General features: G+C 43.2%; 1 protein-coding gene across 5 annotated transcripts in view; it reads right to left on the minus strand.

Moving 5' to 3' along the window:
• The window catches only part of MRPL28 (mitochondrial ribosomal protein L28), a 413,414-nt gene that overhangs the window by 144,990 nt on the left and 244,415 nt on the right, over positions 1-24,009 (minus strand). For 3 of the 5 annotated variants that reach the window (XM_069647853.1, XM_069647852.1, XM_069647854.1), the window contains exons 4-5: positions 22,443-22,577; positions 9,556-9,675 (exon numbers count right to left, since the gene is read on the minus strand). In XM_069647853.1, the coding sequence (XP_069503954.1) occupies positions 9,556-9,675; positions 22,443-22,577 (255 nt within the window). The remainder of the gene's footprint in view (positions 1-9,555; positions 9,676-22,442; positions 22,578-24,009) is intronic. The other 2 variants (XM_069647855.1, XM_069647856.1) reach the window with 2 other exon arrangements.

Genomic DNA, 24,009 nt, shown 5'->3' on the forward strand with positions numbered 1-24,009 from the left:
AAATTGCAGAGTAAAGGACCGCCTTGCCAAAGGTCAGATCCAGCCCATGGATAGAATCTAGGGCGTAGTGACGTACAAAAGTATGGACCGAAGCCCATGTGGTTGCTTCACAGATGTTACGAATAGGAACACCCCTCTGCAAGGCAGTAGAGGCAGCCATACCCCTAGTAGAATGGGCCCATAACCCTACAGGAGGGTCCTTACCCACCAGGCGGTAACATTCAGAAATTGCCAAGATAATCCATCTAGACAAAGTCTGCTTAGTCACAGCTTTTCCCAAACGCCTTCCAGCGTAACCAATAAAGAGCTGATCATCCACTCTGACCCGGGAAATGCGTGAAATTTAGAAACTTAAAGCTCTCCTAGGATCCAACCTATGGAGCCTCTCCTCTTCCTTACCAGGATGTGGAGGATAAAATGCCGGAAGAACAACCTTCTGGCTTAAATGAAATTCCGACACCACCTTCGGAAGAAAGGAAGGACAAACTCTAAGGACAACCCTGTCCTTATGAAACACAGTGAAGGGTGGCTTAACTGAAAGTGCCTGCAAGTGACCGCAACTAAAAACAGTTTTAAGGGTAAACAGCCTCAAAGGACAAAAATGTAAAGGCTCAAACGGAGCACCCATCATGAATTTCAGAACAAGGTTCAAATCCCAACCAGGCACCTGGAAAGGTGACAGCGGAGACAAATTAATGAGTCCTTTGAGAAACTGAGAAATTAAAGGAATTTTGAAATAGGAACACTCCTCAGACGAGCGCTTAAATATAGACAGCGCCGCCAGGTAACCTTTAACATTACCCACTTGCAGGCCCCTGTGGGCCAACGAAAGCAAAAAAGACAGAACCACAGGAATGTCACATGAAAAAGGATCCACATTCTGAACCCTGCACTAGTCCCAGAATGTTCTCCAACGGCAACGGTACAGGGACTTAGTCGCCAGCCGTCTGGCCGAAAGCAACACCTCCATCACGTCTTCAGGGAGGTCCCAATCCTTGTACCTAAACCTTTCAGAAGCCAAGCGTGAAGGCTGAGGGACCTGACCTCTGGATGGAGAACCTGATCCCCTCCCGTGAGAGCAGATCGTCTCGGTAGGGAAGATGACGTGGAGGGCAGATGGGCAAGTCGAGAAGGTCCGGGTACCACGTCCTCCGAGCCCATGCCAGAGCAATGAGGATCATCCGGGAACCGAACCTCTGTAGCCTCTGCAGCACTTGCGGGATAACAGGGACTGGAGGAAACGCGTATAGCAGAGGGAAGGACCACTCCACCACAAACGCGTCTCCCAAGGCTCCTTTTGGAGGAAATGCCCGCGAGCAGAACCTTTCGCACTTCCGGTTGACACTGGAGGCGAAGAGATCCAGAGAATCTCCTGAGCCAGCTCCCACTCGTGAGAGATTGCGCTCTGCCTGCTCAGAGCATCCGCCGTATAGTTTTCATCTCCGGCCAGATGAACTGCCGAGATCGAAACTTCCTGCTGGATGGACCAGAACCCGAGCTGCATCGCCTCCCTACACAGAGGAAGTGACCCTGCCTCACCCTTTTTGTTGAGGTAGTGCATGGCCACTGTGTTGTCCATCACAACCAGGACATTCTTCCCTCGCACAGTCGGCAGAAAAGCCTTCAGGGCAAGCCTGACAGCCTGCAGCTCCAACAGATTGATATGGAGTCTGGACTCCGACAGAGACCAACGACCGCTGACTCAACTCGTTGGCATGAGCTCCCCATCCCGTGAGGGATGCGTCCGTCACGATCACCAGGGCAGCCAAAATGGAGCCCACCCCACCCCCATCAGATTGCCTTTGACGGCCCACCACAGAAGGTCCCGGGCGACCGAGGGTGGCACCTGAACGGGGTCCGACATCCTGCCGGAGGACTGTGACCACTGAAGCATGAGGGCCCATTGCAGAGATCTCATCCGCAACCTGTCTTCTGGCACCAGAAGAATGCAGGATGCCATGAGGCCGAGCAACCTCAAGAACTTAACGCCGGGAGCGTCTGGGCAAGTTGAAACTTGTGCACCATCTGCTGAATGTGAAGAGCCCTCACCTAGGGAGGGAAACAATGCCCCAGGGACGTGTCGAGCACTGCTCCGATGTACTGGAGCCGCTGTGTTGGCGTCAAGTGGGACTTCTTTAAGTTGAGGAAGAAGCCCAGCTTGTGAAGGGAGTGGCAGGTGACGGACAGATGATCCAGCACCTGCTCGGGTGAGCGCGCCCTGATCAACCAATCGTCCAGGTAGGGGTAGACGTGAATCCCCCCTTTCCTGAGATACGCTGCCACCACGAGCTTGGTGAAGACACTCGTGGCAGAGGTTCATCCGAACGGCAGGACCAGAAACTGAAAGTGCGAATCACCAACCGCGAACCTCAGGTATTTCTTGTGCCTCGGACGGATCGGCACATGAAAATAAGCGTCCTTGAGGTCGAGAGACACCAACCAGTCCTGAAGTTGAAGGGCCTGGAGGACTTGAGAAAGAGTAACCATCTTGAACTTGTCCTTCCTGAGGAGTTTGTTCAAAGAACACGCAAGGCCATGATGGGTCTCAATCCCCCAGTATTTCTTCGAAATTAAAAAATAAGGGGAATACCATCCCTTGTTCCTCTCCGCTACAGGCACCAGTTCTATGGCGCCTTTCTCCAGCAGGGATTGAATTTCCTGCGCAAGGAGCGGATCCGGACTCTTCAAAGAGAGATTCCCTGGTGGATTGTCGTGAGGCCTCTACCGGAAATGAAGACAGTAGCCGTGGGCTATGATCTCCAGAACCCACACATCTGAAGTAATGGCATGCCACTCTACAAGATGCTGAGCCAGCCTTTCCCCAACCAGCGAAGCATGGGACATGGCCTCATGACTGAGCAGAAGCAGCTGCAGCAGTGCCCGAGGGCAAAGAGGCAACTGCCCGAGCGGCCTTGGCACCTCGAGTACCCCGTTTTTCACCTCTGGCACTCCTACGGTGGCCCCTTGGACTAGCAGCTCCTCTCGATTTACTAAAGGACGAGTAATATCGAAAGGAACCTCCCCTCCATTGTTGTCCCCTAGCACGAAAAGGCGGAGGTTGGCGAAATACAACTTTGGAGGTCTGCAACCTCTCAAGGCTCTCGTCAGCCTTGCTGCCAAAAAGATGTTCACCATTAAATGGCATGTTGAGGAGCCGAGCTTGCACATCAGGAGCAAACCCCGACTTCCGCAACCGCACAAACCTGCGTATTACGGTGCTCGCCGCCATGGACCGGCTGACGCAATCAACCATGTCCAGACCCGACTGAACAGACTCACACATGGCGTCCTTGCCATCCTGCACGATAGCAAGAAAACCATCCCGTTCCTCCCCTTCAAGAATATGATCAGCCACTAAGGAGATACAGTTCCACAGAGTGTGCGTGAAACGAGACAAGGCACAAACTGAGTTGGCAGCCTGAAGAGCCATACCCCCAGAAGAAAACACCGTCTTCGCCCAGCAGTCAAAACGTTTGTTGTCCCTATCAGGAGGGATGGTATGATACGACGCCTGCTTTGTGGGGGCCGTAGCCGCCACCACCAAACTCTCCGGAGTGGGGGGCGTGGTCAAGTAGCAGGGGTCGCCACTCCAAGTCGCAGCCACCCTTCTCTGCAAGGCCATTTGAAATGGCAGTACCGGGTCAGTTGGTGGACCTTGGTCGAGGATATTAGTCAGAGCATCCTGCTGAAAATCCCCAGGGGGGGGGGGGGGGGCAGACCAACCCAGGTAATCCGTGACCCTCGACATCAGGCACCGGTAAGAGGAGTCGGGATGCGTACAAGGCTCAGGCCTACCTACCAGAGAGGTGTCCATCCCACTGCCGTCGTGCAACGACTGGCGCAGGTCCTCAAGTTGGCTATGACCAGAAAGGAGGCCATCAGGAACCTCTGCAGGAACCTCACCTTCCCCAGACCCCTCAGCCACCTCAGAAATATAATCCAAAGGCTGGAAAGAGGGTACAGAAAAAGGAACAAAGACATGTTTAGCCTTGGCCAGAGCCTAACTGGGGGTTCCACCGTGCCACGGGGTACCCCCGACAAAGTCGCCTCGAAAGGCATTGACGTCGAGCGCGGCGCCGACAGCTTCAGCGGTGTCGACACAGGCCTCGAGGGCGCAGCCTCGAGCGCGTCTCTCGACAGCCTGGGCGCCGACGACTTCCTCAGAGGCAGAGCCTCGAGAGAGTCCGTCGACGACCTCGGTGCCGCCGGCGAAGATGTCTTCTTTGAAGACATCACAGGTTCTCACGGTCTCGAGGGCGTCGAGGACCGGGACCTGGAAGGGGCATGCCTAGAGTGACCATCCTTGTCCGACCGGGACCTCTAAGGCGCCTGGTGGTCGCGATGACTGTTCGAGCCAGAAGGCAGATGAGCGGTGTCTCTAGCACGGCCATGGCGAGCGTCCTCAGACGGCGCGGACGGACCAGAGCCCTGCGATTGAAAAAAATCAGCAGCTCCTTTCGGAAGGAATCCTATTCCTCAGGAGTGGAATGCTTGTTGGGACAAGCAACCTGCCGACGGGCGGAGTCCTCGGACGAGGACGGCGACCTGTGACAGCGCTTCCTGGAGTGCCTCGAAAGAGGCAGAGGAATGGCGGGACGGACTCCCAGACCAAGAACCCCCTGACTCACGACGACGATATGGAGAGTCGCCCCTCGAATCATCCGTCGAAAGACCAGTGGAACTCGACTTCCGGGGCTTGGCCACCTTACCGACCGACAGCTTCTTCATACGCTCCCGCAAGGCCTTCGATGGGAGCGATTGGCAGTCGACACAGTCATCCGTATCATGGTCCTCCCCGAGGCACCAGAGGCAAGCGTTGTGCGTGTCCATCAGCGACATCTTGGACCCGCACACCCGACACTTCTTAAACCCGGACCGCGGGGTGGAAGAAGCTGAAGACATCATACAATATGCAATGAAGAAACGGGTTCGAAGAACCAAAAGAGCAGGATTCAGTATAATCAAGGCACGCCGAGATCTCTGAAGCAAACACGTTTGTGGAAAAAACGGAACTGAGGCTACGGGCGTCGTGCGTCCTACTTATAACATCCTGTGACATCGGCTCGACGGAGGCCCTCGAGGACGGCGTATCGACGTCATCGATGCAGGAGCCGAAAGATTTTCCGGAGCAGCACAGCTGTGGTGATTACTGTCAGATATGGAATACGTCGGAGGACCCAATCCCCTCGAAACTAGTGGTCTGAATTGATCCTCTTTTCGCTTGCCCTTCTCCAAAATAAAATTACTTTTCAATTATTCCTAGTAAACTACATTCTATTTCAAAACCATTTTAAAGTGTTTCAATTTTGGATCAGCATACAAAATGATTGTGCAGTAGACTATAAAGGCATCCCTAAACAAAGATTAAAAATATGGCATGGTTTTAGTTTTAGCATTTTTTGCATATTGTCTGTCATGATTGTTTAAAGTGAGCTGACTGCTTTGCAAGTTTCACAATATGACAGTTCACGCAAATGCTTCAATAATGTTGTGCTTGTCCTAGCAGTAAAGAGGATTATGAATCCACTGTATAGAATTATCTATTCACGTATGGTAGTTCAGGTATGGAGGTCTGTTTGAATAAGCATTGCAATTTCTGTGTGTCATATCCTGTTAATTTACCTCTAGTATTTTGAGTATTTTTTGTGACTTCCCATGCATTGGGAGTTAGGGAGCACCTGTGTTTAAAGTCATACTAAAAAAAAAAAAAAAATTTGAAACAGAACAGTGTTTCTTGTGCCTGATTGCAGAGTTGGGTCATAATAATAGCATTAATTTTAGTGGCGTTAATCTCATCTGTAAAATGACTCAAAACAAATATGTGAGCTTGGTTTTGGGATGGGTTGTTAAATTCAATAATTAAATGTGCTTACCTCATCAATCCCCACCAACCTCTTTGACTCCGCAACCAGTTACTCCCGGCTTCTGAACACTTTTCTTCATAGCTGCATCAGGTCCTGTGTCATCATTCCTGCTATAGTTACAATTATATGGGTATTGTAAGGGTGCAGAAGTAAGGCTCGGACACAATGGTGGCATATTTCTGGTTAGAGACATTTATTAATCAAGAAAGGGTTGGAAAATGGCCTCTCCATCCCTAAAACTAAGAGGGGTTTTCCCCTCCTCAAAGAAAACTAGTGAAATTGTTCGGATGTCCAAAACCAAAAAATCCATCACTGTTGTGTCTCAAAAGCCTAGCTCTGTCCCTAAAACTACCAACTTAAACCAACTGTGCCAGGATGATCTCTTCTCAAAATAAAGTATTCATGGTAGTTCCAAAGAATAAAAACGTTTTCAGTATCTCAGGCAATTAAAAGTGATTAAATAAACTACATTCATAAGTATAGGATTCCAAGGCTAGGGTTGTGCTCCTTTCCCCTAGAATTTTGGGCTTCAGAGGGCTGTATCCTTTAGGTAAATGTCACTGGGTAATTACATTTACAAGGATATTCTTCTCAGCTTCACAGTTCTTTTATCAGGTTAACCTGGCAGACTTCTCTACCAAATAAAGGATTATGTCCTTTTCATGTCCAGAGTCCTTGATCCCTTGTTCTTAACTTCTTATGTGAGCGCAGGTCCCAGACTTTCAAAAATATCAACTGCTTGGTTTTCTCTCCTGGGTAGCCGTTGAAGTCTCATGGACTATATCATTCTTTTAATAGGGTCGCAGCCCCTTTAGTTCCTTGTTTCTTCATTCCTTTGCCTTTCAAATGGGTGTGGGTCCCCAGACTCGCAATGTCCCTTCAGGGTCCCAGACCGTCTTATTTCTCAAGATAGACCCACTTATACTCACTTCCATATGGGTGCGCGTCCCAGATTCTTAATCCTTTCTCAGAGTCTTGCTCCAACTTCTCGCTTCACCTCCTTGCTTCCCCGCACCTCCAACGCCTCTCGGGCAACCCGCGTACCCGTTAGCTTCTTCGTTGTAGGTACCGGCGTCTCCCGAGCAGCTGCGTGCTTCTGAAAGCTTTGGTAGTATCCGGGTGAATGGCAGGGGTCTGCAGCGGCTGTGCAGACGTCGGACTCTGCCCGGCTGCGTGTCCCTCCTCGCAGGTGCTTCACCAGAGACTGGGGTGCCCACAGGTTCGTTTCGGCAGCAGCATGAGCGGCCTTTCCAGCATGAACCAAGTTCGCACTCTCCTTTTCATCAGTTCATGGCTTTCCGTTCGGCTCACCCGCCCAATGGACGGCTGCCGAAGTTTCTCCTCGGAGGATCGCTCTTCTGAATCCCAGCTGACCTCATTTTGAACGCTTGCGTCAGTTTGTTGCTTTTGTTTGGGCCAATGACATCTCTGTGAGAAGCTAGACCGCTCACGCAGATCCTCCAAAGTGATCCTCTGACTCTCTGTCACCACCTCTTCACAGTACTTCTTTTAAAACCAGATGCAAAGTACTTAGTTGGTATTTCAGTCCTGTCAAGTATATTAGTCCGACTTCTTTGACAATAGTACATATTGGCTCTGACTAGGGTGGGTGGTTGAGGGGGTGGAGGGAGGACTTACTACTGGAGAAGGGGTTAGCGGTACTGAAGCAGGGGGAATACTGCGCCTCCTGAGAATAGTCGTCCCCAATCCCATGGGGAGAGAAGCACTGTGGACGCACTGCCCTGGCCCCATGGGAAAGGTCATCCCTGCCCCGAGGGGAGAAGGGACGACATCCTCAGATACGCCACAAAATATAACATGAAACACCACCTTTTAAACCCAGATATTCTTACAATCTACCAGATGTTTACCTAAACTAGATTACTGCGATGCCCTCCTTGATGCATACTTATTACTACTCAGTAGTATTCAGATTTTTCAAAACTCTGCAGCAAGCCACTCTGCTAACACAGATTGCAAATACTCCTTGAGACTTGTCATAATGGCACTTTACTGGCTTCTGATCAACAAAGGAGGCAATTTCAAGATTTTCGTGTTTGCTTATTAATGCAAAAGCAATAAATTGCCCCAAACATCCCTCAGAATGCTACATCCCCACCTGACCACAAAACATAACCTAGGGTATGAATTACATTTATCCGCCCTACTTCTGATTTGCAGAAGAGGCTTTTTAAAAGTACCCAGTCTAACCATTTAGAAAGACTAACCACCTAACATACTGTAAACAACCTGAAACCTTGATCTTTGAGTGTATTTGCCTCATTCTGACCCTCCTGCGCCCATCCAGTTCTAGCTCTCAACAGTTTCATTGAGGCTTTTGCAATAAGGACTTCATACACATACCCACATAACTGAAATGAGCAAGTGAAAATAATTATGATAGTTAAAATGTGACAATGTATAAGAGTCCCATGTAGAAGCAGGAGAAAGGCAAGACATTACAAAGGTTTTTTTTATAGTTCATATCTCAAGAATTGCTTTCCTCTACCTAAAAGGTGATACACATTTGGTTAATAAATGAGATTGGTAATTTCCCTCTATGGAAACTATTTTTGATGCTGTTAAAGCTTACCTTTCACACAAAGTTAAACTTGAAGTTACTGTAGGAGATCAGTGGGCTTCATTACAAGTTTGGTGATCTCAGCAGTAAATCCACTGAGAAACGACCAAACAGATTTACTGTTTCCGCCACTTGATCCAGCAGAAATATGACTGGATTACAAGTGACGCTATGGCGGTGTTAGCCCCATAGGACTCCATGGGGATTTCAGTGGAATTACCACTGGCCGGAATTCCACCAAAATGTCAATTTTCTGTTGGTAAGGTGGCGGAATTACCTCTAGCATTTGACTGGAGTTTTCCCCTGTACCTTACCTCAAAATCTATGGTCCGTTATCACGGCATTACCACCATTTTTGGCCACATCGTCAAACTCAAACTGTGGCCCAGTGTCTTTTAAGGTGGTCAAAGATCCCCAATTCTAAAATGCTTCTGAAATAAGATTGGATTTTTTTCTAGTAGCAAAATACTCCATTTTCAGAAGCACGTAGAACAGCAGACTGAGAAGGTGAAAAGTGATGAACATTGAAGTAGTGAATTCTTGTGGATGGATTGTACAGATTTATTCACATATTATGCATTTAAAACTTGATTCATCCCACTTACCCCAGCTTTACTTGTTCAGAAATGTTACACCCCTGACTGCATTACCGGTTATAGCCCCTCCCTTAACTGGTCTAATTTCTTGAAATACGCTAAAGTACTTTTTCACACCACGTTTGAGTAGTGATTGAAATAGTATTTTAATTGTACTAGAATGAAGGGGTTAGTAATATACATAACTTTATAAAAGTATCCAATTCATAATAACATTTGGTACCATACTTTGGCAGATTAATATGGTTAACACAACCAATAAGGATGCTGTTAAAATATATTTTGAAAGACTTTCCGATTTTGCTTAGAAACAAAATAGCGTCCCAAGTGATCAAACTGTTTTGAAAACTTGAGTACAGTTTGGGCATGCCAAGGGTTGTCATTTTCACAAACACAAATAGTGTTGGCGCAGTCATCAGGATAGCCATTGTTTGTCAACATAAATACAGGAGAGGGAAACGAAGAAGGTAGAGAATGGGCTTCTTCTGGGATTGGGTAAGCAAAGGGGACAAACCTTAGTATCTGCCATGCCTGCATGCACCAGATTGGGGTGGTGGTCTGGTGGTCCACTTTCCATCAAAGGGGACTTCAAATTCCCCAGAGCCTCAGCCCCAGATAGACTGGGACCAAATTCCTGAAATAGAAGGTGTATAGTTATGTACAGAGAAATCATAAAAAAAATCTACCTTCATATTTAATACAAAATATTTAACAATAATTTAATCTTTGTTCCTTAGGCAAAAATGCCTTTCATGATGAACTGTACCAATTATCAGCGTACTTCGCAAGTTAGACCAGGGAGAACCACGGGCCTTTAATGACTATGGCGGGTTGTTACCACCCAGAACAGGGCATCACAGAAGGCATTGCCAGTAGCACCTGTGTTAGAAGGCATTTGTTATTGGGTAATGGGTTTGTGCACGGTAAGGCAACTTGTACCCCAGAAAAAAGAAAACTACAAAAAAGGAAGCTCATTCAGAAACACAAGTACCTTCACAAGTTGCATTAATGGTCACTTGGGGAAAGGAGACTGCATGGTGGAGCTCCTGTAATTGTAGCAGCACAGGAGGTAAGCGTGAATTAAATCAAATCGGAGGTAAGGCAGAAGGGGCAGAAGAGACAAGTGAGGTGAGGGAGGGGAAGGCCAGCGTGGATGGGAGAGATGCATCAATGACCAAAAGCCAGCTTGCAATGTGGGTTTACACCAAGCGGCAAAGACCGAGTTCAGAGCTTTCCTACTGCCTCTGCAGCTGCAGGAGGGTTGGAATGGTCGATATTGTTCTTTTACATGCCCACTTAGAACACGGTTGGGAATGGCATAACCATACCTTCCATCGTGCTTTTAGAGATTGGCCAAATATCAATGCAGTTAGAGCTGGATGTTTGGATAGAAAAATCGCACTGCAATGGCCCCAATTTAGTAGATCAACATTTTCCCTACCTCAAGATTCACCTCTCTCTAAGGATTGAATGAATTAATTATTTGAAACCTGGATGATATGAAGCCAGTCAATACCATTGTGTTATTATCTTTTGGCAAAATAAATACATTGCCATCCGAGATCGCACATGTTGTCTGAATGGAAAACGGGCTTCTCGCCATCATATTCCTTTTAAGAACCTGCGCAATATGAACTTTACAAACAGGATGGTCCTAAACTACTGACTGGTGTGAGAAGGAATGACCAAATATTCATTCGGTTCGAAGGAGGCATTGTTTGGGTGCAGACAAAGGCTAGTGAATTGCCCTGTCAATGGACACCAACTGCAGAATAACTCACTCAAATTAGAAACTGATGACAGCTTCAACAAAAAGTTTAAGAAACTGCAACAAAGTCATTGCCCTCCCCAGCTTGAGAGGCACAGTTATGGTACAAGCTATTGTCACATATTCCTGTTTTTCTATCCTGAAGAAGTGGAGCAGCTAAACTTGAAGTTCAGTAGAATTTACTTTGAAGTGGTGGAATTCCCAACCCTCATATTATAGGTCTTCACATCGGCCCTTCTAATATGGATATCTGAAGGCAATTCTCAACACAGCCGCAGACTGAACTGGAACACTTCACTTCCAGAGGGAACAGCACTGAGCACAATAAACCGATTTTGCACTGTATTAAAATCAAATGGGATGCCATTAGCTATCATGCTATTACAAGAATCCCAGTCCTAATGAACTGCCCAAACGTACAAGAAATGTCTGGCTGGCCAATTGACATGGTCACCCAAAACAGAGGTGCCAACACTCAAGAGCATCTTTTGACTCAATGTTTCTGGACACGCAAAACCTATGAACATTTGTGAAATAAATCCCACAAAAGAAGATAATCAAGCATATCTATTACATGTTTTCAGTTATTCTGTGTTGGAGCATACCTAAAACAAATTTGAACTGTGTGCATACACACACTTTTCAACGTTTTGGTATTGTAAAAAGGGAGAAACATTAGAAAATATAAAAAAAAAACAGTACTAAGCAGTGAACAGAACAGTATTAGAAATAGGATGATTTGGCAGTGATTGTAAAGATTCAATATCGGGAATAACAAAAGGATATCATTGGTGTGCACCACAATCATTTAAGTTCCTTGGCCTGTTTAAGGATGAAGGATTGGAGAAGACAGATGCAACATACCGATTTTCATTCCTCAAGCAGATGAGTAGCTTTGTTGTCCCGAGTGCATCCATCTATAGATTATGCCTAGAAGATGGACTGTGGACTTTGGGGAATGTTGAAGGCTGTAGATGCTATTCTTATGTTGATAACTCATGAGGCCTTCCCAGCCCTCCTTCCATTATGCCATCAAATGCCCTGCGGTCTGCCAGGATTCAACATGTTTTCTCAAAGGAAAATATTCCCCAGGTTCAATTCTTTTCTGAATCTTGTATAGATAACTACATATTTCTGGAACACATCGCTAGAACCTAAAGACCTCAGCATGCGGTTTACATGCCGTCTGCCATGCAGAGGATAGCCTCGCACACTAATAATGGCCATTTGCAGCTGCATTGAAAAAAACCAAGGTCGAGTCACTTTTAAAAGACCTCAACCTAAGAAAAGCTAAACTGAAAACCTGACAGGGGCATATTCAGGGTGAGCATGCCATGCCTTTAAACATGCGAAACAGCAGGCTCCGGTTTCAGTAAAAAATGGCCATATTAAGCCTTAAAAAAAAAAATCAAACAGAGGTCGAAACACATGCCAGCTTTCTTGATGTTTAAAGAGTTTAAAAATGTAGCCTAATTGGCACACATTTGGCTTTTTTTGATGAACAAAAAAATGCATCAAAAAGAAAAATTCTGCTACAGTGGCATACATGTATCAACCAACCAGCTGGCAACAGCAGAACAAAATTAACCATTGAATGTTTAAGAAAACAAGATGCATGATTACTTTTAAAACACCAGTACATTTATTTTTTTTTTAACCTTGATGAGTAAACATTCACTGCAAAACAGTTTAAAAATCGTACTGCACAATGGGTTCCTATCCTTAGATTTTCATTTTCCAATACTAACTGATGGCAGTGTTGCGACTAGTTTATTGAGTACTAAATAGATCACTATCTCGAACATTAACACTATATTTTAGGAAGGTTGCACTGATACTACTTCCATGTTGTGTGTCGCACCCTCAGGAGGAAAATCTAAGCAACGCACCCATTTGAAAAAAGCAGCTCAACAGATCACAGTGGTATTCCTAGAAAAATACTTGGTTGTGGGTTGGCTGGAGGGGATACTGGCACACCAGGTACCAAGTGATTAAGTAAAGGCAATAATATAGCTGATGTTCACTGTTGCACTGCACTGCATACGGGCAAAGAGTGCTCCCACCACCCTCTTAGGTACACAAGAAAAGTTAATGCCACTACACAGTTTGCACCAGTTGAAACTAGATTTAAGATTGACTAGTAGTGTCCGTTCGCGACACGTGTTTCGGCCCAAGGCCTTCATAAGAGCAGGCCATATACGTAATAGTCACAACAAGATCATCATAACAAATATCAACAAAAAAGATAATCCAAAGAATTAAAAAACGCAAGAAATATTTTTTCAAAACCTGCAACAAGTAATCACATATTACGTACAGTTCAAACAAAATCAAGCATGATAATCATCAAAAATACATTGTATGTCATAATAGAGACCGCGATTTAAGGGGTTGGACAAGGGTAGGATATATTAGATAAGACAAAAGATGAGAAATAGATACAATACAAAGACAAAAATAAGAAGCAACATTAGAATGTGCGTTCAATATGGACATTGTATAAACTCATCAGAACTGGTAGGTGTGTCAAATTTTGTTGCACAATGTTGTTTTAGTTCTACTAATTAGTCTCCTGTACTTATCAAATTCATTATTTGCAAACTTATACATTTTAACAAAATGGATTGTATCTCTTTGATAATTAATCCTTCCATACAAGTCCATCACATTTTGAAATTGAACATTTGACTTACCTAATTAGTAAGTCATGACTTATCTCTTGATAGTTATTGCCGATTCCAATATATGGGTAAAAGCCCTGTGCCTATGATCATTGCAGAGAAAACAACATTCCATTCAATGCTATATTTCATTGTGCGTTGGGTAACATAGAACTCATTTATTTCTTGTTGTTAGTATCTAATGAGAGATGTACAACTAACCCACATTGTCATCCCCATATTTGATGCGCTTGTTGTATTCATCTGAACCTATGTAGTAATGCTGGTGCATAATGTTCCCTTAATGTTCATAGAACAAGTGTTCCTTAACAAAAAGCGCTTGCTCTTAAATATACATTCATTAAAGCGTTCTCAATTAGAAAATGAAGGTCATCATATGTACTTGTTCCAAGCTAAACAGATTGAAGCATCTGCTTTGGCTTATGTTACTTTGCAGAGTGCTGCTCGCTCGCAAATGTACATTGATTAACCACACGTTTACGGTAGCACAATACATGTCACTAGATGTGTGTTTCACAAAATGAAGAATTAAAAATCATCTGTTTCTAGCTTGTGGTTTATGAGATCCCACGTTCTGAAATTGTGTGCCACACACCCATATGAGGGCAATCCGCGAAAACAGCTATCCCAGTATTAACGGTTTGCCGCGACGTGTTAGTATTGTGTTTAACTGCTTGTCAGAACAGGGATAAGACCCTCTCAGTGAGTGCCAGCCATCGAGCACCTATAAACAACGTAACATTAGGCTTACCTCTTCCTAGGAGTCCCGCTCTCCTTGCGTCAACTTCTTTGAGTAACTCTCGCGGTTGCCATTGTTTCTGCCCTTATGTAAATTGCTTTCTTACGTGATTGGTTGTGCCCGCTGCTCGGCTCATGCTATCCAATAGCGGTTTTGACTGACTACCTGTTGCTAAAATACCTGTTCGGTAAAACATGCAGGTAACAGCTGCATTGTATATGCTCCTGTTGCGAGTGTTACGTGATAAGAATACATTTAAATACATGCATTTAAACTAGGATTCCATCCCAACTATTGTGTTGTCAAATCCCAAAATCGAAGTTCAATAAATATAGGTTGCTTGCATAAATGCACCCTTGTGATCTTGTGCCTATCCAAGTGCCCTCTCTTAATGGGTTTCACTCTGGCCCTTGTTTAATGGAACCATTTACCACACTGGAAATAGACATGTCCCATATAATATATAGACTGCAATCAGCTTTGTGCATAGCTGTCTTGTTACGCACTCATAATCTAGTAATTACACTCATAGGATAGATTATCCTTGGTTGCATACTTTTCTTGGTCCCAATATGTAATTTGACCAATTCTAGAATAGAAAAATATATTTATTAATTCGGGTACTTTAGGCCAATAATTAGTCCTTTATGTTACATGTGTGTGGCATCCACCAATTTCACATAAATGTCAAATTAACAGGCACTTTTGGATAGCCAACAGTTAGCCTAATAATGAATAAATCATATACAAAGAAAATTAAAATTTTTATACATAAGTATTATAACCAAGATTGCATGTGATTTAAAGAAAAGCGCCCCTCTCATGGTCAAAGTTGAGGCCCACTTCTGTGGCCCTGAAATGTCAAATAAATTTTGCTTCCATGTCCCTTAATGTACGCTCCATGTTGCCACCTCTGACACTCCTCTGTATTCTCTTCAGTCCAATGAACCTTAACAGGTTTTATTATGCAGTTGGTGTTCTCGTTGCCAATGCACCGCTAGGGGCAACCTTTGATCTTGACTAGCGATGGAAGAAAAGTGTTCACATATTGTAGTTTTGAGATTCCTTATCATACTCCCAATGTATACCGTGCATGTACAGATAAGTGCATAGACCTCATACTGAGTCTTACAATTGATAAACTCTTAGATGTCCCATTTATTGCCCAATGCGTCCTGAAATTCTGTGCTATCCTTATATGCGTACCGACACATGGCACATGTATCACATTTAAAGAAAACCTTAATTCTCGGATTGAGCCAATTCAAATTACTTTTCTTTACCAGTGTACAAAAGAGATGGACTTAACATGTTTTTGAGTGCCTGTGCTTTTTTAAAGATGATTCGTGGTTCAGCATGCAAATATTTGGATAAGTCTGTGTCCAACAACAACATGTGCCAGTGTTTGATGAGGATCTTTTTGATCCAATAGTGGTTGTTACAATATTTGGCCATAAATTGAACTTGTGGATGTTGTAATTCTGTTTTCTTTGTCATTCTTGGTGTTAAAGTATCTTTTCTGTTCATGTTTACAGCTTTATCCACCCCTCTACGTACATCTACTTTATTGTAACCTCTCTGATGAAAGCGTTCTGTGAGTAACTTACATTCCATTTGAAAACAATGACTGGTGCAACAGTTTCTTCGAGCATGAATACATTCCCCAGACGGGATGTTGCATATAACTTTCTTATGGTAACAACTTGTGGGTGCAGAGTTGAATTCACCTGTGTTGATATTCTATACATTCGAGTCAGAAGTTGTTGTTCAGCTACGTAGATTTCCAGATCCAAAAAACTGATCTTATCGAAGTCTGATGTACATGTGAATGTTATTCCCATGCTGTTCTGATTGATTTCCCTAGTAAATTGGCCTAGCTCATCTTTATTACCTTTTCATATTGCAAAGACATTGTCTATACATCTGGTCCAGAGGGACATTTTGTTCAAGAATAAATGATTGGTGTATATGTGATCATCTTCAAGCATAGCCATAAAAGGATTTGCCAGAGCTGGGGCATATTTAGTGCCCATAGCAACTCCTTGCTTCTGCTGGTAAAAGGTGTTGTTGAAAATAAATTTGTTGTGTTCCAACATTAATTGTAGCTTTTCGGTCAGCATTTTACAATGATAAAAGTGGGAAGCTGAACTCCCTCTATAGACATTCTATAGTTTGGATCGCAAGATCATGACGTATAGAGGTATAGAGGGCTTGTACATCAAAAGTCATGAGCAGTTGTCCTTCTTACCAGTTGTGCCCCTTCAAAATGTTCAAAACACTTGTCGTATCCTTCAAATAAGATTTAATTTCAGCAACATGTGGTGCTAACAGTTCGTCAATGTACTCGGACATTGGCTCTGTAGCCCAGCCAATGCCACTTAAGATAGGTCTTGTCTCTGGTATCTTATCGAAAGGTTTATGCAACTTGGGTAGAAAGTACATAGTAGGCAATGCCGGCTCTTTTATACTCATGAAGGTTTTCTCCCCATCTGTAATCAGACCTTGTTTGTGCCATTTGAGTATATATGTTCATGTAATATAGTGACCACTTCCTTGGTTGGATTTGTCCTTAAGATGTAGTAACCAGGGGTTTCAAGATGTTTTTCTGCTATTTTGATGTAGTCCTCACGATTTTGTATAACTATATTTCCCCCTTTGTCGGCCTCCTTGATAACAATTTGTTCATCATTATTGAGTGTCTTCAGTGCTAATATCTCATTTTTGGTCAGGTTTCCATAATTGAATGTCTTGATCTGATCAGATTTCAAACTTTTGAGCAATGCATTTATGTCTTTGGTTACAGCTTTGGAGAATGTATCAATGATGTTTTCTTGATTTAGTTGCAGAAGGAATTTGGGTTTAGTTCCCGCATATCATAATTGATTGGTTTAACTTTCAATTCACTTAGCAAATTAAACATCTCATAACTTTCAGCTTCATTAATGGAGCGTAATAGAAATGTATTTTGTATATCAAGTATTGTTAAAGGACTCTGTACTGGAGCTTCAGATCTATCTTTCCTTGTTTCCAGACTTGTTGCGAAAAATTTTGTTTATTATAATTTACGAATAACCTTAAACAGGTGGCAACATGGAGCGTACATTAAAGCAAAATTAATTTGTCATATCGGGGCCACAGAAGTAGGCCTCAACTTTAACCATGAGATGGGCGCATTTCTTTAAATCACATGCAATCTTGGTTATAATACTTATATATATTGTATATGATTTATTCACTATTTGGCTAACTGTTAGCTATCCAAAAGTGCCTGTTAGTGACATTTTTGTGAAATTGGTGGATGCCACACACATGTAACAAAAAGGACTAATGATTGGCCTAGAGTACACGTCTATTTCCATTGTGGTAAACAGTTCCAATTAAACAAGGACTAGAGTGAAACCCATTAGGAGAGGGTACTTAGATAGGCACTAGATCACAAGGGTGAATTTATGCAAGCAACCTATGTTATTTATTGAACTTCGATTTTGGATTTAACACCACAATAGTTGGGATGGAATCCTAGTTTAAATACATGCATTTAAATGTATACTTATCACGTAACACTCGCAACAGGAGCATAAACAATGCAGCTGTTATCTGCACGTTTTACCGAACAGGTAGGCAGTCAAAACAACAGCTACTGGATAGCGCGAAACGAGCAGTGGGCGCAACCAATCACGTAACAAAGCAATTTACATAAGGGCAGAAACAATGGCGCCCGCGAGAGTTACTATAAGAAGTTGACTCAATGAAAACGGAACTCCTAGGAAGAGGTAAGCCTAATGTTACGTTGTTTCTAGGTGTTAGATAACTGGCACTCACTGATGGGGTCTTATCCCTGTCCTGACAAGCAGTGGAACACAATAGTAACACGTCGTGGCAAACAGTGCTGTTTTTAGGTAATGCAAATGTGTTAATACTCGGTTAGTTGTTTAGCTGTTTTCGCGGATTGCCGTCATATGGGTGTGTGGCACACAATTTCATAACGTGGGATCTCAAAACACGAACTAGAAACAGATGATTTTAATTCTTTATTTTGTGAAACACACATCTAGTGAAATGTATTGCGCTATTTTGAGAACGAGCAGCGCTCTGCAAAGTAACATACGCCAAAGCAGATGCTTCAATCTGTTTATCTTGGGACAAGTACATATGACATTTATTTTCTAATCGAGAACGCTTTAATGAATGTATATTTAAGAGCAAGCGCTTTTTGTTAAGGAACACCTATTCTATGAACATTAAGGGAACTTTATGCACCAGCATTACTACATAGGTTCAGATGAATACAACAAGCGCATCAAATATGGGGTTGACAATGTGGGTTAGTTTTACATCTCTCATTAGATACTAACAACAAGAAATAAATGAATTTGATGTTACCCAACGCACAATGAAATATAGCACTGAATGGAATGTTTTTTCTCTGCAATGGCCATAGGCACAGGGATTTTACCCACATATTGGAATCAGCAAAAACTATCAAGAGATAATTCATGATTTACCAATAAGTTAAGTCAAATGTCCAATTTCAAAATGTGATGGGGACTTTTATGGAAGGATTAATTATCAAAGAGATACAATCCATTTTGTTGAAATGTATTAGTTTGCAAATAATGAATTTGAGAAGTGCAGGAGAGTAACTAATTAGTAGAAATAATACAACACTGTGCAACATTTGGCACCTACTGGTTAGGATGAGTTTATACACTGTCAATATTGAACGCACATTCTAATGTGCTTCTTATTTTTGTCTTTTGTATTGTATTTCATCTATCTCTTATCTTTTGTCTTACCCCACATATCCTATCCTTGTCCAACCCCTTAAACCCCTGTCTCTATTATGACATACAATAATGTATTGTTGATGATTATCTTGCTTGATTTTGTGTTTGAACTGTATGCAATATGTGATTACTTGTTGCAGGTTTTTTTTTTTCATTCGCTTGGGTTTTTTTATTATTTGTATTATAAACTTGTGTTGATATTTGTTATGATTATCTTGTTGTGACTTAAGTATATGTCTGGCTCGGAAGGCTGCCTTGGGCTGAAACACGCATCACGAACGGACACTACTAGTCACTCTTAAATAAATCTAGTTTCAACTGGCGCAAACTGTACTAGTGGCATTACATTTTCTTGTATTCTTATTTGAATTCCTAAATTGCCCAACATTACATGGAGACAGGTGTGACGAATCACAGGTATTAGTCCCTTTTCCCCAAGGTGGAAGACTACTGTGAGGCTAGGGAGGTGGGCTAGCTCTGCAAGACCCTCCCTAGAGGTCGAGGCGTGTGACCTCACTGGGAGAGACTCCCCCTTTGGGTCCCAGTACTCCCGTTCCTGTGAGGAGCTCCATAAATAAATTACCACAGCTGCATATATGGGACGGTCTTCTATGAAGAGTAGTGTGGCAACTTTACGTTTCGCTGAAGACAATGTGAAAAGAAACATGTGGAAGAAAAAGGGAAGATGTCTCTTTAACTAGAGACGTGTATTTAACTGGGACAAGTCAGAGCAGAAGGAGAGTGCTACCTGTAGGGGAAGACATCATCAAGCCATGTGAAGGAGTCCAGCCAGGTCACGGAGCCCGCACCTTTCAAAGAGGGAGAGAAACACAGTAGGAGACAATGGTCTATGCAACCGCAAAGGAAGCGGTACAAGAAGAAACACAGAAGTACATGGTAGTGGCGTGACCATGCTTACAGACTGGTGGGCAGGATGTTCAAGGAACAGCGCAGAGACGGCACGCCTGAATGCCATCCGATTGCCAGAATCTGCGGGAGGCAGACACCAGACAAGGAACCAAGAGCAGGGACCCAAGCAGTGAGAAGAGCGAGAAGCATTATGCGAGCATGCGCCTAGCCCTGCAACCCTTCCCTGTACAATAAACAGGTACAGAATTTTAAATTTCAGGGTGGGTGTGGCGGGGAATCATATGCATGGAGAAACTCAGCCCAGTCCCAAGGATGAGAACGAAACCATAAAATGTCCTGATTGGAACTACAAAAACAAAGGAATGCAAATAACAGACAACCCAGTCGGGAAAGACTGCTGTCACTTGAAGATAGACATGTCCCAGTCCTGAGGATGAGATAACATTGAAGAAATTAATTTACAAGCGATGTGACCCACACATACATAAATATATATATACATGCAAGGAACTTAATCAACGCAGGTGGGGGAGCCAACAGTGACTGAAACTAAAACTATGGGAGGAAGGGCAAGATCCCTAAATCTATAAAGTTTAAGGCTTGTGAAAATACAAGCCAGTAAAACACGAGAAAGATGAAAAAGCTTGCCAGTGAACAAGATAAAAGAAAAGACAGCCTTAGAGAGAAACCTTGGCAAAGAAAGTCTAAAAGGGGAACAAGGCAAAAGTACTTTAGATCAGTCTGAGCAAAGAGACTGGGAAGAACATATATGTGATAACAAGAGTGTGAGGAATTACTGGCAGGAAAATTACTTCGAAGCTAGGACCACTGAAAGCACGAGACCCAAGAGTCATTTTGAAGAACTACAAGAGTTGATAAGAAATACTATCCTAGGAGATAACGCTAAGAGGTATATGAGGCAAAAAGAAACATTTATATAAAAAAAGACCATCCAAGAAGAAGAAAAGACCAGGGGAAGAAGAGAGTCTAAGCCTATTTACTTTAGTTATACTTAGTGGTGGGGTCAAATAAGAGTTAGTTTGGACAGAGGACATATTTACTTTGGACTTCCTGACATCCGATGAGCACCTTTAGTTCCTTTAGATAGAGAGGGCATTCCCTGTAGCAATACCTATGAAGGAATTATTCTTATAATTTTTATAAAGAGTACAGAATGTCCTCAATGTGACCTCTCCTCTTTCTGTCCCACCACACAAGGAAGAAGACGAAATAAAATTACACGGAGCATTCTGAAGGAAAGATGGAAAGGACTGATCTGCACAGAAAACACATAAGCCCATTCAGCTAGGGAAAATGCTCTTTGGAAATACATCCTGTCGTTTTCAGGCCCCACTTTTTCGTGGATCCTCTTATTGGCAGGAAGTCATACAATAATAGCTTCCTTACCTCCTGACGAAAAACCACAATAACTTGGGCATATGATAAATATTTTAGAAGTAACAAGTCCAAATAATATGGCATTCAACACTTAGTGCTATTAACCTACACACATACCTAGGAATGTACAGGCGTAAGATTACCCTTTTCAATGTCCTCTATGAGCAGGACATCTTTGTTCTTTTCTGCATCAAGACTTATTTGGAAACTTCTGATGCATCGAGTCTGTGACCTTTTGTACCAGATTTAATTAAAAACATATCTGTGCTAAGTGTGGGGGATAAGTCAATAAGCAATCCTCATTCACATGAGATTTTGTGCAAAGACAGTGACGGTCAGCGGAAATATCAAATTCGGGGCAGACCCATACAATGATAAAAGCAAAAACCAGTAAATAGTTAAGCAAGAAATCAGTCATGAAACTGCACATTAAAGGAGCAATAACATTATACTGAAAGTTCCTAGGCTTAGCAACAGTCAAAAGGAGATATTATGGTTCTGACCCCCAAGTACAGATTAAGTAATTAGGTTAGGGATAAAGAAAAGGGGAGCTTGTACTGTAGAGGAGAAAAAGGTGGCAAAAAAAATAGAATAACTCTAAGGTCAGACATATACATCCTACGGGCACTCAACAGTTTATTAATTTCAGGCAAGTTACCCGAATTATGTAGAATTTATACGATCTTGTTTAATATAATGAAAAATTAAATAGAAGACTGTTATGGAGACATCCTTTTTTGGTATTCACATAAAATACATCTAAAACAGAAAAACCCACACATTACGAAATACACATTTTGCAATCCCTTAAATAGTAGCCACTTGACTTACCAGGCTAAGCAATGAAAGAAAAAAGGAAGCATCTGTTTACACAATGAGCGAGTGATACATTTCTAAATCTTATCGAACAAATTAAAAGCAAAACCGCTTTTTCAAATGGGGAAATTCACAGCTGCAGCCAAGTGCATATATGCACTATTCTCCTGGGCCCAAATTATTAAAAGCATTACCAGCATGCTTATGAAGAGAACGTGGATTCATTTTGTGTACAAAGGATCGAGATCTTGAGAACATTCAAAGTGTGATAACATTCAAAGTGTGATAGAGTAAGCACTTTATAAATAAAAATAACTACCAGAAAAAGGAAACCCCTCCCACCTTATATTTGTCATAAATGAGGTCTCTCTTCGCTGGGTCGTCTGGGTGGAGATTAGAGTCTCTTCTTGCCAGTCGTAGAAGCATTGCCCTTTTCAAATCCATTCCAAGCTTCGATTTCAAATCCACCTTTGAGGTCTGCATGGAGAAAATCTGTTTTACCAATGTGATTTTTCATTACATAAATGTACTTGTCACCCAACTATTTACACAAACTTTGTTTTAGGTGAAGGAATCCATGTTCAGAAGGATGTTGTTAACAGTCAATGTGGTAATGCGGGTATGGGATTTATAAATAGCAAACCTAGCTGTGAGCCAAACTGCTGCAACATATTTGAGGAGTGGGGGCATGGTAGAATACTTCCATTGAAGGAATGCAAGTTGGGAGAGAGGTGTACATGAGGAAGCAAGGAAGGAAGGAAGTGTCCTGTACAGTTACAATTCATTATATAGTGTTAATATATGAGACCTATCCTGGATGGGCACTAAGCATCACTGAGCTAGTTTCTTCCTCTGAGGCAATAAAAACAGACAAAAAAAGATAAAGCAGAGCCATCAGTGAGCCTCTTCCACCTAGCTGTATAGTTGGTACCCTGAATTTTCAATCTGCCACAAAACATGCAACCAACATTCCTATCATCCACTAGTCAGGTGAAGGGCGAGCTTGGCAAAGTCCAGGCTTGAGTAGAGGTTCTGGCCATAGGCAATTTCCAGCCATACCAGGCCCAGACTAGGAGTTACCAGTTGCTGCTTTTGGCCATTTGCTGCAGATGTCAGGGCTGGACACGCAAGAGCCACAGTTTCACAAACTTCTGGGAGCCAATCAGAATGCTCAATTTGGCTTCTAGTCCTTCCTAGTAGCAGGCGAGGCCCTGGTTGATATAGTGATAGGGCAGAGGGGATTGCTGCAACATATACTGTAATGTAACCTCATCTTCCATCTTGTATTTGCAAAGCTTCCATCTGATGTCACTTGCATCATCTTTGCCTGCGCCTCTCAGCCCTGCAGAACTTCCGCACCCTCTGTGTGCATCTCGCTGATCAATGGGACTCCGAATCTGCTCGTCAGCCCTACTTCGAAGGAGTCATCTCTATCAGTTGTCTTCTCACGGCACTGCCTTCAACAGCCTACAGCTAACGAGGAACGGCACAAGATATACCATTTGTTATCTGTTTTCTGTCAGCAGAGCTAAAGGCAGGATTCCAGTAGCTCTGGGAAACAGCATCTGCTTAGCCTGGGGAAAAGGATACTATAACAGGGAGGTATCTTGGCAATTTATTATTCCGAGTACTGTGACGTATAGGGTGGGGGAACTGGCTTCATTGCATTCGGCTTGCAATGGGTTATCACAGGGACTGAATAAATAAGTGGGTGCTGCTGAAATGTAATCTTTTTGCAACCTGTTGATGTCACCTGTGTCTAGTTATGTCTTTTGGTGGCTCATGGGTGTGATCCCAACTTGTCGGGTGTCGTGCGGGTCTTGGATATGGAATTGGATCGGTGTGCTAAGCAGTCTGCCGGCCTAATACCAACACCTGCAAGCGCTCAGATAGGCTACGGACCCATTCA

The sequence above is a fragment of the Ambystoma mexicanum genome, chromosome 2q, assembly GCF_040938575.1.
Source record: "Ambystoma mexicanum isolate Mex_15411 chromosome 2q, UKY_AmexF1_1, whole genome shotgun sequence".
In the NCBI taxonomy this organism is placed as follows: Eukaryota; Metazoa; Chordata; class Amphibia; order Caudata; family Ambystomatidae; genus Ambystoma; species Ambystoma mexicanum.